Source organism: Martes martes (genome assembly GCF_963455335.1).
Source record: "Martes martes genome assembly, chromosome: 2".
NCBI lineage: Eukaryota > Metazoa > Chordata > Mammalia > Carnivora > Mustelidae > Martes > Martes martes.
Genome location: NC_137889.1, coordinates 34590495 through 34606762, shown reverse-complemented (window position 1 = coordinate 34606762; position 16268 = coordinate 34590495). Strand labels below are relative to the sequence as shown.

Here is a 16268-nt window from a genome sequence, read left to right as displayed (position 1 = left end):
CTATAGAGGTTCTCCACTAGGCACAATTCATTGCTGAAGTTGGATCATGCAAGAGTTTTTACAAGAAAGGTACGAAAACTTACATATACTGAATATAGTGCATATCACCATGAAGACTTTCAGGGTGTAAGATTAAGACAAAAGAGTGCTATCAAACACTGCATGGATTTGGTTCTGCCTACCAAATGGAAGGGAGTTCACTGGCATTACATGGAAAATGTCCGTCTTGCCTAATAGCCCCATCACCCTGACCCATGTCCAGGAAGAACTTGAGGAATTTGGTTTTGTGAGTATGGTTTTGCTCCCTGCGTTCCTCTCCTCCAGGATCCAAATGCTCTTTGTTTAACAATATTCAAAATGTGCTGATTTTTGGAGTGGCTCACAGGATTTTTATAGCATTTTGTTAAACACTCTATTAAGTTTGAAAGGATTTTTTGCCTTAAAAAAAAAATCTGAAGAACAATGCATCACACTCATAAAAACCCGTTTCCTCACCTAACAATCACTAGTAGGGTTACAGTTACCTTTTAACTCAATGAGATCGCCTAAGCCTTTTACAAGTAGATTTTCTTCGCATATTTCAAATAGAAAGATGATGAAGGGTCAATGCTGATCTTGTAGCAACAAAGAGAAGCAGAGGAGATGGAACGGCTCTGGGACAGACTTGCCAAACCTTGGCTTGGAGGGAGTCCCGCCAGCACTGCCCTTCGTGCAGTCTGGGGACTGACCCCAAAGGGGCCACACATGTCAGGGCTGAGGAGCGTCCAAATACCAGGGCAACGAAACATTGTGGCAAAAAGTCTTCCCCAGATGTAAAACCTGAGTCTGGGGTCTTCACACCTTCAATTCCCCAAATTCTGAGGTTGGCATTCTGGGCCACGATTCTATTTCAAAACAGGGTTTTATATCTATGGAAATACGCTCTTATGTGGAGAAGCTCTTATTTGACTCTGCTTCAGAGGAAAAAACAGCAGCATATATATAAGCATATATGTGTGTGTGTACGTGTGTGTAGAAACAGGTACTAGTCCTTTCTTGTTTATAAACTAGAAGTAACAATAGGCCAAATTATTTCCTCCCTCAAATAAAACTACCAATGCTGAACGCTAAATTTAAAAGATGAAATAAATAGGTCACCAAAAAATTCAGACAGGTGGTGGACAGAAGATGATCCCAAACAGGAGCCACAAAATCCCAAATTTAACGTGCTTGGAAAAGAAAAGACGACTTTTAAAAATGGACTAAAGATAGAGAAATCACGACCCCAAACTTAGCAGCCTGACCAAACCTGTCGGCGGACAATGCTCAGACGCCACTCCTCCCGGGACCGTGTGATGCTCTAGGGTTCCTTCCAGGGCTGTTGTGTCGGCAGCAAAGCGGGACAGGCAGCAGTAGGCATGTGCTTTTTAAAGTTTTTTTTTTTTTTTCTCTGCAAAGGGACAATTATTCCTGGATAAGGCAAGATAACTGTGGTTAATAGAAAAGCAGCCAAATGCAGATCTGCTGAGCTAACGGGGTGGGGGGAACTCAGTCTGTCTTCCCCAGCTTTGCAATCAGCTCGTCGCAGATTTTTGTTAGTTCCTCGATTTCTTGGTTCTGAAAGACAAACGACATGGTTATGTCGGCCACTCCGCATCCTGAGATCAAGGCAATGACAACTAGTCCCAAGACCGGCTACGCTCTGCCTAGACATCCTAGCTTGGTGGTTCATAACTTTTCTACATCAGAGACCCTTTAAAGAAAGGGACCCTACTCCCCTGAAAAATGTTCATGAGTTCACAACGTCATGCTTCAGTTGAGCAGGGGATGAGGGTAAACACTGGCCCTCTGCAGCTTTTGCCCGTGAACCTCTTAGTTCTCAAATTTTCTTGTTATCACAGGAATCGCCTGCGATATTTGTTACAAACATAGGTACCTGGGACCTCACTCAGCCCATCAGCACCTCCAGGGACCTGGGATTCTGGAGTCTGAGTATGCAGGGAACATTGTCTAGGGGTTAGCAGACCCCATGATAGAAACCCTTGCTTTAGCTAAAGGGATGCCATAGGCATGAGTACATAATTGAAGATACAGTAAGAAAAACACCAGAGGCACACAAAAAAATGAAGTCTAAGAATCAATGAATAGTGAGAAATAGGGACCTGATTTTTATCTGCCTGCAGCAGAATTTCTCAACCACGGCGCCACTGACAATTTGGGCCGGGTCAGTGTTTGTGGTAGGGACTGTCCTGTGCATTGTTATATGTTGAGGGGTGCCAGCTGTGACAACTTAACATGCCTCCAGACGCCGCCAGTGTCCCCAGGAGGGTAAAATTGCAGTGAAGGGGCAAGATGCCTTCGTGTATTATGCTAAAAAAAAAAAAAAGAAAAAAAGAAAAAAGAAAGAAAGAAGAAAAGATAGCCTCAGAGCCTGAGAAGTGTCTGGTCCCCTAAACTTTAGTTAATGCAATTTCCTCTCTGCATCCTGCCTGGGGATGTTTCCGACTCATATGCTTGGGAATTAACGGTCTCCTTGTTTGTGTCCACCTGAATCAGTTCCCAGGGGAGCTGGATCAAAGTGGGCAAAAAAAGACAAGGCTTCTCTTTCATCCAAATCCACTACAAGCTGGCCACTGCCAAGGAGGAAAACCAAGTGTCTCTCTGGTTGTCACGCCACACCCCTCTGCGTACCTTCTGCTGAAGGGCTCTTTCCAGGGACTCCACCTTCATCTGCTCCTTCCGGAGTCCGGCATGGAGAGCTGCGCTCTCAGCCTTTGCTTTTGTTCGAACCTGAGCAATCTCTTCATTGGCTCTGTTTGTGGCGTTTTGTTTGCAGAATAAAGGGATAAGAAGCACCTGATTAGTCATCGGCCATAGCTAAGGAGTCAAGATGCTAACCGCTGACATTTGTGAGACACAGACTAAAAGAAATGACAACACAACAAGGGAAACATCGGTGACTTAAACCATTCAATTTAAATTTATAAATATTCAATTGACACACAACCGCTAAGGAAATTTCCAAGGTGCAAACTGGTGGTGGAATTAATCTCATAGGCCATAGTGCGTTCAAAATTTATGTCATTAGAAAATGAAATCATGTGACAGTTTCTACAGCAATCTTGGATTTTTTTTTTAACTTAGGACAATAGCAGGCAGGGTCATCTGTGGGACTGTCACAGCTAGAGAGTCAGGACACTAACCACTGACATCTATGACACTAGAACTTAAAGTGACTTTATTAATGAAATACAAAAGAAATTTTAAAAACTATATGTCAATTGATAAATAGCCAATTAATTGTTGACAGGATGCTAAGAACGCGTTAGTCAAAAGCATGAAAATTTAAATGATAAACTTTTAAATTTATCAGCTTGGTAAATATTAACCAGGATGATCTTACTCTGTTATGGCCGAGGTGCCAGGAAACAGACAGGCTCACCAGCTGATGGGGAAATGAAAGCTGGTGCTGTCTTTGTGGAGGGGGATACGGTTGCAACTATTATGATTTAAAATTCATACATCTTCTGACCCAGCAATTCCCTTGATGTAACATATCCGCAGCAATACTTCCACTTTGCACAACTGGGTACACAAGGATGTTCACATTCCATTGTTTGCAATGGAAAAAAGTGTGAAACTATCTAAACATCCACTGGTAAAGGAATGGGATAATCCTACAACCTGATAAAAATAACTAGATGGAACTGCATGTTTTGAGAAGCAAAATGGTCATGACATACTATTAAGTGAAAAAGGAAATTTGTATTTTATGACTCCGATATTATGAAAAAAAGTCTAAAGCCATTTTGGGTAATATTTGGAAAGGCACAAAGAAAAAACTGGAAGGATACATTATAAACCTTTGGTAGCAGCACCTCTGGGACCAAGAAGGAAAGAAGGGAACTTGAAATGAAGAAAGAGAGGAAAATGCACAAGTAGGTATTACTTTTTAGTTAAAAAATAAAGTTGGAAGCATTCTTGAGACTATTTCTCAGGACAAATTCCAAATGTGCTGGACTTAAGGGTTAAAAAAATAAATAAATGAAGTCATAAAAGTGTTAGAAGGAAAACATGGGAGGATATTTTATATTCAGCCCAGAGAAGATCTTTGTTACCACAACAGAAAATCCTGAGTAAAAGAAATGACTGACAAATTTCACTACAGAAAAATAAATTTCTGTACATCAAAAAACACTAGAAGGCAAAAGACAAATTAGAAAAATTATTTACAACTCATATCACAAAGGGCTGGCCTCCTTAGGGCATAAATGTAATAATATATTTAAATATAATATATAAACTGACAATAGAAAACCGGGCAAAGAATAGAATCATTCACAGTAAGGCTAGTATAGGTATAGACAGTTGCTAAAATATGTTCAATTTTACTCATTAAGATAAACACAACCAAAACTACATTGAATAAAATAAATGCTCTATTTGCTTATCAAAAAAAGAAACCTCCAACTACACTGAAATACCACCTTTATCAATTGGATTTGCAGAAAACCAAAAATTTGGTCTGTTGGCTAAGCCCTGGGGGGAAGAGAAGCTCTCATGCTTCACGTAGGGATAAACTGATGAAAGTCGAATGAGGGCAATTTGACAACACTTATCATCATTACAGATTTGTACATTCTTTGGCCCAGTAATTCCTTTTCCAGCATACAGATAGCTCACCAAATGCATGCCAAATGGTAATAATCCAAGGTTCCTTATAGCAGCCCTGTTTGTAGTGGATGGGAAATAACCTGAGTGTCCCATAGGAGAGGGGTTTGGTTAAATAAATGACATATTTCAACACTGGCAGACCATATGGCTGTTAAGAAAAATATGGAAGCTCTTCATGGATTGCTATGGAAGGATTTCCAAAATGCACTGTTAAATGAAAAAAAAGTATGCTGTCATTTGTATAACAAAGGGAGAGTCTTACCACAGTAAAAAAAAAAAAAAAAAAAAACACCAACGGTGATCACATGGTGTGAGGTGTTAGTTAAGGCTATTATTGTGTGATATATAGAGCAAATCAACAGGTTGTACACCTTAAACTTGCACAACCATTTATGTTAATTATACCTCCATAAAGCTGGAGGAGGGGGAGGCCAGAGGAAAAGGGATGGGGTGAGAGAGAGATCATGTGTACCTTTTTATTCTTTTTAATGTTTGAACCATGTGAAGATTCTACCTATTCAAAAAATTAAATAATAAAACGCATGCATGCGCGCGCGCACACACACACACACACTAATGCAACCTGGAGTTGCCAAACAAGGTTGAGGGCTTTTTTGGCCTTTTTCAGTCTTCCCACCACACCATGAACCGTGAAACAGATTTACTGCAAGCTCTCACTTGTCTAATTTTTCTTCTGCGTGGATCTTCAGAGCCTGGTATCGCTGTTCCTCTTGTTTAACTCTGGCTAAGTAATCCTGAGCACATTTTTTCAAGGCTTCTTCATTCTGTTCCAAAGTGACAATTTAAAATAAAAGGAACTGGTCATTTATTTTATTTTTCTCCTACTAGTGACAAATCATGTACCAGAGTTTTTTTAAAAACAAGAAAAGCTAATTAATTCAGATGCCTTTAGGTTATATTCCATGATAATTCAAAACAGGCACAACTAATTCTTACTGAAGAAATTCCAGACAATTTCTTCATGTATAAATTTTCAAAACATAGTAAGTTTCAGTTATACCAATACACCCAGTTTAGGGAGGCCGTCATTCAAAAGTGAATGGCAGGGGTGCCTGGCTGGCTTAGTCAGTAGACCACGTGACTCTCGACCTTAGGGTTGTGAATTCAAGCCCCATGTTGGCTATAGAGATTACTTAAAAAATAAATCTTATAAAAAGAAAGAGCTCAAAAGTGAATGTCAATCTCAGTCCCCTTTTAGGTAAGTTGGCTATTTTCATTTTTATTTTACTATGAAGAAAAAAAAGAATGTTCACTGCTTTAAATGTGTCTTATTGATGGCATGCAAATAAGGTGAATCAATATGCCCACTTACATGGAAATTTAAAACACTACACTTATTTTCCTCTAGAATATGTAGCCTGAATTTTTCAGTGCAAATATTCCCTTTTCTTATTTAAATTAAATTGATGAATTATCAAAACAATTTCTAGAATTCTCCTAAGGTCTGAGGGTTCCACTTCTACTACACTCCATGCCACACTCTGGCTGTAGCCTGACCCAGGAGGGGAATGACCAAGACAGGCCACCTGGTGGGCCAGATGCCTGAATCACCACAGAAAGAGAAAAGGGGACAGAAAAACCAGCCTTCCCTGGAACAGAAGATACAAGGCCAATGAAATACAGACCCCGATCACCTATAGGCTAGCCACACGTTTGGCATATATGTTTAAAGTTCCATTACTGAGAAAATACACTACTAAGGAGACAAAAGGAAAAGGACATGCTACCTTCTTGAACCCTTCCAGAACGCCTTTCAGGTTCTCATATCTCCTGAAGAGATCAGAAAGGGACCTTTCCACAGAATTAAGGTCAGCCAGGGCCTGCTCCTTCTCCATGGTCAGTTGCTGGAAGCTTTTCTGAGAGGTCATAGTTGTCCTCTGTTCATCTTCTGTGAACCACAATCAAAAGTAAAGGCAGATTCACACAACAGATGGTTATCAGCTGCTCTCTGTGAGCTAAGCTGTATTCTTGGTGGGGGGACCCAGCAGTGGACATAACAAAGTTCCTCTCACGGACTTACATTAGTGGGAGATTCAGATAGTGACAAGTGATGGGGGAAAACCAAAGCAGAAAAAGAGAGGTGGGGTTTCTTTTTCAAATAGAGTGGCCTCTCTCAGAGGAAAGATTTGAACAGGGATGCAAAGAAGCTGAGGGTGGGAGCCATGCAGCTACCCAGGAGGAGAATATTCCAGCAGGGGAACAGCTGTGGCAAAGGCCATATGCTGGGGAGGCATGAAGTGATATGGACTGTAGAAAGTATGATTTCAGTGCTTAAGTAGAGAAAGATTCAGGTAGTCAGTCCTGACAATACTGGCTGCAGAGTTATCTCTAAATTCAATGCAGGAGCACCGATCATCATCATTTTGTAAAAGGTATCAGTGCATTAGATACAGGGAAAAAGTACAACTTGCAGCAGAGTAAGGACTGCACCCAAACGAAGACCCTATCTAGGGGTACTGTGATATGGGTTGGCCATCAACCTTCTGGGGGCCAGGTGGAGGGGTTTTCACAAAATTCAAGCATTTGCTAGTCTCTACAATGAACCTAACCATGGCTGACGCTCATTACTTGTGGACTGTGTATTTGTGAATTCATCTACTTGCTACAATTTATATGTAAACCCAAAACCAGTCCTTGTGCTACATTTCTGGTCATGCGCAGAGCGGCAGAAAATGTCAAGTCACTTGATGTGCACATTCTCATCTAAGGCTAAACCGGCCGACATGCTGCCTCCTTGTTTCATAGTGTAACAAGTGTCCTTTTCAGTCTGTTTAGTACCATGATTTTCTAATTTTGTGCTTCCTGTGGGTGATTTTGTTGCCTAAAATGGTCCCCGAGTCTACGTAGTGCTGAGGTGCTGTCAAGGGCTTTGAAGGGCTAGAAGGCTGTGATGTGAAAATACCTTCATAAGATCATCTTCATTCGGGCATGGTCTATAGCACTGCGGGCCATGAGTTCAATGTTAATGAATCAACATTAAATCAAATGTCTTTAAACAGAAATACACATGAGACAAGGTCATGTACTGACAACGATGTTGTGACCTGAGGCCCACAGGAACCTCACCTGTACTTCCCCTAAAGCAACAGCTCAGTATTTGCTAATTCAGTGTTAGTGGCAACTTTGTATGACAGAACCACTGCAAACAGTGAGAATCAACTGAATCTAAAGGACAGACAAGTGGAAGTTTGTGTTCTGATTTGAAGATCATCTATGCAGGGGCACCTGGATGGCTCAGTTGGTTAGGCCACCACCTTTGGCTCAGGTCATGATCCCAGAGTCCTGAGATGGGGTCCCATATTGGGTTTCTCCTGCTCTGCAGGGAGTTTGCTTCTCCCTCTCCCTCAGCCTCTCCCCCTGCTTGTGCTCTCCCTCTCTCTCTCTCTGTCAAAGAAATAAAGAAAATCATCTACGGAACCTATGGCTCACACCACAGAAAAAAATGTCCAGGGTACCTGGGTGGCTCAGTCGGCTAAGTGTCCACCTCCTGGCTTTGGCTTAGGTCATGATCTCAGGGTCATGAGATTGAGCCCCAAGTCCGGCTTCTCAGTCAGTGGAAGTCTGCCTAAAATTCTCTCTCTCCTTCTCCCTCTGTTCCCCCAGTCACGCGTATGCACATACTCACTCTCAAATTATCAAATAAAATCTTAAAAAAAAAATGTTCTTACCAATCATTTGAGCAATGGTCTTTTCATATTCGGCCACAATTTTCCTTAAACAAAAAAATTATCAGAAGAGAATTTTCAATGGAAATTTGAGAAATGCTGCTCTAAGCAATTAAATACATTAACACGTGAACATCATATATGATGTTCAATGAATATCTGATGTTCAAATGAACAAATTTATATAACCCAGTTGTCTGCTTTGGGGCTTTTAATGTTAATGTAAGATTTGTTCATTATTGTTCAAAAAAGATCTTTCTGAAGATTTTATGTTAACAAGCCTTTCATTCTATTTATTTTATTCTATCTATAGAAAATGCCCTCAATTTCTTTTTGCACGTCATGTAAATGATCTCAAGGCAATACATTAATTCTTCCTAGACAAATCAATCTTTCACAATATGAGGGGGTTCCCATTCTTGGGATTTTTCCTAAAATGTATGATCTAAGTTCAGGCTTTCCTGGCCCCCAACCACTCTTTTGGGCAGTCAGTCACAAGTTCTATTTTACTGTCCTAGTTCCAAAAGCATTTCAATTATTCAGACTTTAAAGATCACCCTGTCACATTAACCTTTCTTTTTGGCGAAGTGCAATGAGGTTTCCCTGACCCTGTCCAGTGAGATAAGGGCTCTTCCTTGTTGACCCCTCATTGAAAAATGATGGCTCCCCTGCCTGTCGCTGGTGGTGCCCATCATGTTGGTCCAAGTTTCTTCCAACGGCTGCTGTAAGCTAAGGGCAGGGGCTGTCCCCTCCTCTCCACTACACATAGCATGGGATCTCACACCCAGTAAATGCTCACAAAGCAAGTAATATAAGAGCTACAAATTCAATTGGGCATAATTAAAATGTTTCTTCATCATTCAAGTGTTGACTGTACAAGTATATAAATTATGCTTTTTCTTCTTTTTCCATACTATCTAGTTATTTCATAGCTTCTAACTCTCCCTTCTAGGGAATGAACAGCAAAAAATAAAAAAGATTTCAATTTAAGATCAACCAATTTTGTTTCCCCTTAACATGCTTTTTATAATCTATTTGGTAGTTATGAAATTTGAAGCCATCATGCATAACTGATTTTTAAAAAGCATAACAAACTATATTGCCTCATTAACTGAATATGTCAATAAATCTTATTATTCTGTAGTTTAAGTGGATTTTTTCACACAAATTGATGTCTCTTCAGAAGCTAAGAATTATGTGGGTTCTGCTTACTTGCAATGTTCTCGACAACCCACAGGAAGCTACAGTATTTGAATAACCAGTCAGCAACACTCATGAAATGACATTGCCAATCGCAAATTAAGGTGCAAATATCAATGCTGTCTAGTTCTCAACAGTTGGTTCTGTGATAAGCAAATACTGTCATTACTACATTTATATTAAATCTAACAAAGCATAATAAAGGTATCCAACCCCTCCCCCAAACCTCTAGTCTAACCTCATCTCCAAGACTTCTTGTCGGGTTTCTTCGTACTTTTTCTTCCATTCGTTTGCTTCAATTTCCTTAGTGATTATCTAAATTATAATAGAGATAAAGCTTGGTTTACCTACTGAATCTATTACAGTTTGAATTTAAGATTGGAAACTGAAAACACACAACCAGGTCCATCCCAAGACATTCAAGCTACACTGGGAGTATCGACCCTCAACATCTGTGTATAATGCTCACAAGCATTTGGAAAAATGTCCTCTCTGCCCCATAGGATGGTGGAAATGTAGCCACCAAAGTAAAGGTGAACAGAACATCTCCCAGGAAAGTTCCAAGTGATAATGACCATCTCTAGGAATTTTACCCAGGCCCAGGGTCCAGGGTCTGCCTCCCAGCTCTGCAGGCCCAGAATCTTGATTCGGACAGGACACCAAAAGAAGAGCCATCAGTCTGGCAGAGACTCACCTTAATCAAATACTAATTTTACTTAGGATAAGAAGTAGAACTATGACAGCATCAGAGCATGACCAGCCCATTCTCCTTTACACAGATTTCTGACTGCTTGGCAATAATGGAGTCATAACTAGGGGCTCAGAAGTTCAAAGCCTCCAGCCAGATGCACCTGTACCTCACTGCAGGCAGGCTCTTGCTCCTCAAACCAGCACCCAAATCCCTGTTTGGGATGCCCTCACTAAATCATTACGTCAAACTCCATGTGCCTGGACAGAGCTTCGAGGGGCATCACTGTTCTTTTATTATACTTCTCCATGCGTCTTTCTTCCTAATTGATACATTCTTTATTTTGGTGCCTTTAATCAGAATCTCAATCACCTAGTAGCCAGCCCATCTGCTTCAGGTGTTAAGGCACATTCTTGCTCTGCTCCATTAAGCAGTCATCTCATTGTTTCACTCTTGGGAGGAAGATGAGGTCATTTTTCTCACTGACAAGATTTTGGTAGGACCTCCTCACCACTGCTCCCAAGTTTTGACAATAGGATCAGCTGACATCCCTCCTTATCAACCTAATGCTATTTTGTGAGGTTCTTAACTACTTTTATTGTATTATAAAAATAACATTGCTACACTAAGGGAATTTCCCTTCTTTAAAAAAAAAAAAGGGTGAAATCATCAAGAGACACATAAGGCAAACACATAAAATACAGCACAGAAATATAATGCGAGAGGGTAGTAACTAAGAGCGCATGATTGTGTCTTTCATTTTTTTCTGATCACCCAGGAAAGGCCTAGCAGTAATCTATTTTGAACAGAAGCTGTTCAAGAGACACAGGAAAGAAATTTAAGAGTGATCTGTTTAATTAAAGAATGGATCAAAATGGGAAGCAATTTTATATTATTGCAAGTCTGTTAAACGAAGGCACTGATTTAGTTACGTATGTGGGAAGAGTTGGCAGAATTTGACATTTAAAAAACTTCAAGGGTGAAAGATAAAGAAGCGTGGTTAGCTTTCTCCCTGGGACTACTGCACCGATGAGAGTTTTACAGGGAGCCCTTTCTGTGAGCTACACAAGCTGAGGAAATAAGAACTTCCAGCTGGGGATAACTCAAGCCAAACAGAGATGGGATCTCCCTGTGGGTGCATGGGTTTCACAAAGACAGGGAGTGATAAGTGGATAGAACACAAGGACCTTTACCTCTTCTCTGATGAGGGTGAGTACAGCTGTCTTATCTGATTCACTGAGGCAGATGCCATCCAGGGGGCTCTCTCCTCCACAGGCCACAGACACAGGGGCCTTCTCCAAAGAGGACTCCAGCAGTCCCTTGAGGGGGCAAGAAGTTACACTTAATACCTCCAGTCTTCAGTTTCCCAACCCCAAGCAACCTTCAATAACTTCCTCCTTACTCAATTGATTACAGTGTTTAAAAACATGTTTAAAGACAAAAACACAGCAGGGGAGGCTTTCAAGAAAAAAAAAATAAAATAGGGCGCCTGGGTGGCTCAGTGGGTTAAGGCCTCTGACTTCGGCTCAGGTCATGATCCCAGGATCGTGGGATCAAGCCCCGCATCGGGCTCTCCGCTCAGCGGGGAGCCTGCTTCCTCCTCTCTCTCTGCCTGCTTCTCTGACTACTTGTGATCTCTGTCTGTCAAATAAATAAATAAAATCTTGAAAAAAAAAAAAAAAAACCAACCCTTACGGCCCATACGTGGTCAAGCTAAATATCTTTAAAAAATAAATAAATAAATAAAAATTTTAAAAAATAAAATAAAATAAAACCTAGTTACAGTACTATCTAAAGGAAAAAGTACTCTAATGAATGTGGGGATGGGGGGAGCAAGTTAACTTCCATTTAACAGAGGGCCCAGTGAAGTTTTCTTCTTATCCAAAAAGGAGAAAGTGCGATTATCAGTGACCAGTCACCGAAGAATCACATGCATGAAAAGGAAAAATGTCTCATTTTTCAGGGGGTTTCTGGGGATGATGCATTCTATGTAACTTTTCCCAAAAAAAGTATCAACTTTCAAACACTGAAATAGCAAGTTTTAAACATACTGATACTTTCATGTACCTCTTTAATCACTTTGGATGGAAATGTTTCTAAAATGGACTAGTAACTTTCAGGCCTCAGGAAGTAGAAATGGTGCACACATCTGAAGGCTGACTCCCCTGCCCCTAGCCCCGGAACGATTCAGGGCCACCTGGAACTTCAGTTGCTCTGACCCAGCGATGGCCCTGACCCAGCGATGCTGTCGGGCGGACAGAGTGAGTGGTCCCTGTACAAAGCGGCCACAGGTAAAGCCCAGATCCATGCATGCACTTTCACTTTTTTGGATTCTTCCTGGCTGTTAGGTTTTCAATGTCCTTCTGACGCGGCAGCTTGCTTTTATGGTAAACTCAGGTTCCAGAAAGCCACAGTGGTAACTATTTTTTCACATGAACGTGGACTTCATTCTCTGCTCTTTCATACAAGGCATTTTGGGGGCTACTTCCTCCCATCTGTGTAAGTAAACTTTTTTGCATAAATAGGAAAAAAGCTGTTCTAGTAACATCAAACATGCCAACCCAAGTGACCTGTCAATAATCTTAAGAGTCTGTACCAAAAATCAGTTAGTGATTGATTATAATTAACCAGTTCTCTGGTGTCTTGTTTCAACCAAGACGGAACAGAAAGTCCAAAGCCAACTTAGACCAGCAGTTTTTTAAACTTTTCGTGGTCACTACAACTGTTTCTCTAGAAAATGCTCAAAAATTCACACATAATTTTTGCATTTAGCTTCATGTAGAGGGGCCCAATACAGAAGACCTTGGCTCGGGCCACGGAAACAGAAATGGGAAAGCCACAAGATGGCAGCTCCCATTTCAAGCAGCATCTGCAGGAAAGCAGCCCACCCTGCTGACAGGAGTTCATGGTCCCTCCAGAAACACTATCTTGGGGTAGATTCATCACTAGAACCAAAAGCCACTTGTGGGCAGCATCAAACATGGCCCCTGATGATGCCCACCATCCTGGTACTCATCCTCTCATGTCATCTCATTGCCTTGAGTCTAGGCTGGACCTGGGGACTCACTTCTAAAGGGACTATGGGAAAAATCACGGGATGTCACTTTTGAGATTAGTTTACGAAAAGACTCCAGCTTCCACATTGTGAAGAACTCGCTGCGGAGAGGCCCATGTGGCAAGGAATTGATGTCTCTGCCAACACCAAGCGAGGACCTGAGACATGCCGACAGCCTTCTGAGTGAGCTTGGAAGTGGCTTCACCCCAAACTGAGCCTGGAGGTGACCACTGCTCTGGTCAATACCTTGACTGCAGCCTGCGTAAGGTCAGAGGCACCAAGCAGAACCGCCCCAGGATTCCAGAGCCAGAATGGAGGACATCAGAAATGTTCTTGTGGATAATGAATAAACCTCTGGACATCTGAGTCAGCCCATTAACGTCCTGTGCCATGCTTCTCCTCAAGAAACTTTCTCATACTCTTGCTTCCCATGTAACTTACCTACAGGGAGGTAACACCCTAGGTCAAGCTGACACATTTGGTTCACTTAGTTGTTAAATTTCTGATTCTAAGTTAACACACTAAAATCACTCTTTTGTGTTTTTATTAGTTGAAACCAGAATCCACAAGTCAAATCAATTCTAGGAAACAACCCCCCTGTGACCCTCAAGTTAGCAAGATTTTTATTTTGGGAAATAAGCCAAAAGAGTTTTCTTAGTAAGGAAAATATCAGTCTGTTCTAGAGGTTGGCATCTCATTCATTTGTTGAGGGGATAAATGAGTTGTCTGCCCACTTGCTCAACAATTTAATGTGTCTGGAAGAGGCAGCATTCTGAGCGGAGGCAGGTGCTCAGACCTTAAATGGTGGCAGATACACCCAGATGAGGTCTATCTGCAGCTCGTGGCCCTCCCCTAGTCACTCCCTTCCACCTGGCCATGTGCCACTCCCCTTATGGATCAAAATGCAACAGTTCTTACAAGAAATTTATGGCCATGGCCTATTTTAGTCACCTTTTTCAAGAACCCTAGGATTTACCTTTTCACCTTCTTTAGTCCTTTATATTGCTTATCAAACAGCATAGAAAGCCTACAGAATCTACCATCACAAAGAACCGACCAGACCATCTCATCCTGGGCCGGGCAATCTATTATTTTTAATAAAAATGCTAACCCGATCAATGAGTCCCAGTCTTCCAAGTGGTCTTGTTTCATGTCCCCTAATCCTGTTCCCTGTTCCCAAAGCATTCACAATTGAGGGCCAAGAAACACCTGTCTCCAGGGAGCCTGCTTCTGCTGCTGCCTCTGCTTGTGTGCTCTTGCTCTCTCTCTCTGTCAAATAAATAAATAAATAAAAATCTTAAAAAAAAAAAAAAAAAGAAAGAAAGAAAGACCTGTCTCTAGACAGTGGAACTCAATGCAGTCCTGGTTGCAGATTGGCAGTGAGCACAGATGCCACCAAGGAAACCTCTCTGCTCGTGTCCTTGCAGTGGAAAAAAGAGCACCATTAGTCTCTCACAGCAAGTTGAGCTCATCCCATCTTTTGTCCTTGAACCCACTTGAGTAGCACCATGCCAGCCACAGCACTCTAACACAGACATCCTTGGAAAAACCAAAAGAAGTCAACTTTCAAGAAGTTTAAGCCTTCTTAAAAAATAATAATAAATTGATGGGCACCTAGCTGGCTCAGTTTAAGCCTCTGCCTTTGGCTCAGGTCATGATCTCATTGTCCTGGGATCGAGCCCGCATCGGGCTCTCTGCTCTGAGCTCCGCATCAGGAGCCTGCTTTCCCCTCTCTCTCTGCCTGCCTCTCTGCCTACTTGTGATCTCTCTCTCTCTCTCTGTTAAATAAATAAATAAAATCTTTAAAAAAAAAACCACATAAAAATAAATTGACCCCTAACGGAAAAATCCTGCAGACCAATAACTGATACGCAAGGTGAGACTGCCCACCCACCACGGATTACTCTGGCCTTAATCCCTTTGCTGTGGCCGGCACGGATTGCTGGCAACAAGACTGCATCAGGAATGCACTTCCAAGAAACAGAGAGGCTTAAACAAGTAAATGCTAGATTAACCAGATTTCTTTTTCAACGTTTGAACACTGCAATTTCCTTATATGATGCCTATTCCACATTCTAGGAAGTAGAAATTCATTGATTTTGGGAAATTCCACTGGGGTTACTTTTAAAAGATCACAACAAAAGATATATTCTTCAGCAGCTGGCTCCAAAGACAACTATTCCCCATTTTTCTTTCTTGTTCAGTCTCCCCCCACTTTCCTGGCAGCATCACCCCACCTGACAGTGGCCTAGCACTTTGAGCTCCCATTTGTGACGTCATCACTGCCTTCCACCCCATGACCACTGGGCCAATAGGTGCTCTCATTTTACGGATGAAGCAACTGGGCATCTGGAAGCTGAACCAGGCTGTTCACAATGCTGGGGAAGCCACCTAGATCTGCAGTTGCAGAGACCAAGGCTTGGTCCACTCGGCACAACCCGGTCCCATCATGCTTTTGCTATTTTTACAAACTGAAAATACAAGAAACCACTCCCTTAGTACTTACAAAACTTCTAAAGACACTGGTTTCCCCAAGCACACAAGCAGGCTCTCCTGGTAGTGGTGTGTGTAGTGTCAGCCACTGGTGGGTGGGGAAAGCAGGCATCCCTCCCACCCACAGATGAGGAAAGACAGGCAGAAGCCCATGAGCGGCTGTGCTGGGATTAGGTGACCTGGCTCCCAAAAGAGAAATTTGTCCAGAAACAAACGTCACTAATGTGTGAGGCCCTTGAGGGGGGACAATGCTCCCGAGACTCTATGTGCTTTGTGTATATCTTCCTTCTGCCCATGTTTCCACAGCTGCCCCCTTCACCCATCTACCTTCACATTTGCTCTTCATGTCCTCTAGGGAATCACTGTGGGTCTTGGCCTAACAGTGAGTCCTGAAAACAATTTACTAGGACATGCAATCTGCATTAAAAAATGAAATAGAGTTTAAAAAATGAAATAGAGGGGGCACATCGGTGTCTCAGTCAGTAAAAGTGTC

At 41.8% G+C, this 16268-nt stretch overlaps 1 protein-coding gene across 14 annotated transcripts in view; it reads right to left on the bottom strand.

Annotated features, from left to right (window-relative positions):
• Positions 1-1392: 1392 nt before the first annotated feature.
• The window catches only part of TACC1 (transforming acidic coiled-coil containing protein 1), a 110643-nt gene continuing 95767 nt past the window's right edge, over positions 1393-16268 (bottom strand). For all 14 annotated transcript variants that reach the window (XM_080796545.1, XM_080796543.1, XM_080796553.1 and 11 more), the window contains 7 exons: positions 11421-11546; positions 9778-9854; positions 8343-8386; positions 6402-6562; positions 5332-5438; positions 2671-2791; positions 1393-1596 (listed from right to left, as the gene is read on the bottom strand). In XM_080796545.1, coding sequence (XP_080652671.1) covers positions 1528-1596; positions 2671-2791; positions 5332-5438; positions 6402-6562; positions 8343-8386; positions 9778-9854; positions 11421-11546 — 705 coding nt within the window. In that variant the 3' untranslated portion in view covers positions 1393-1527. The remainder of the gene's footprint in view (positions 1597-2670; positions 2792-5331; positions 5439-6401; positions 6563-8342; positions 8387-9777; positions 9855-11420; positions 11547-16268) is intronic.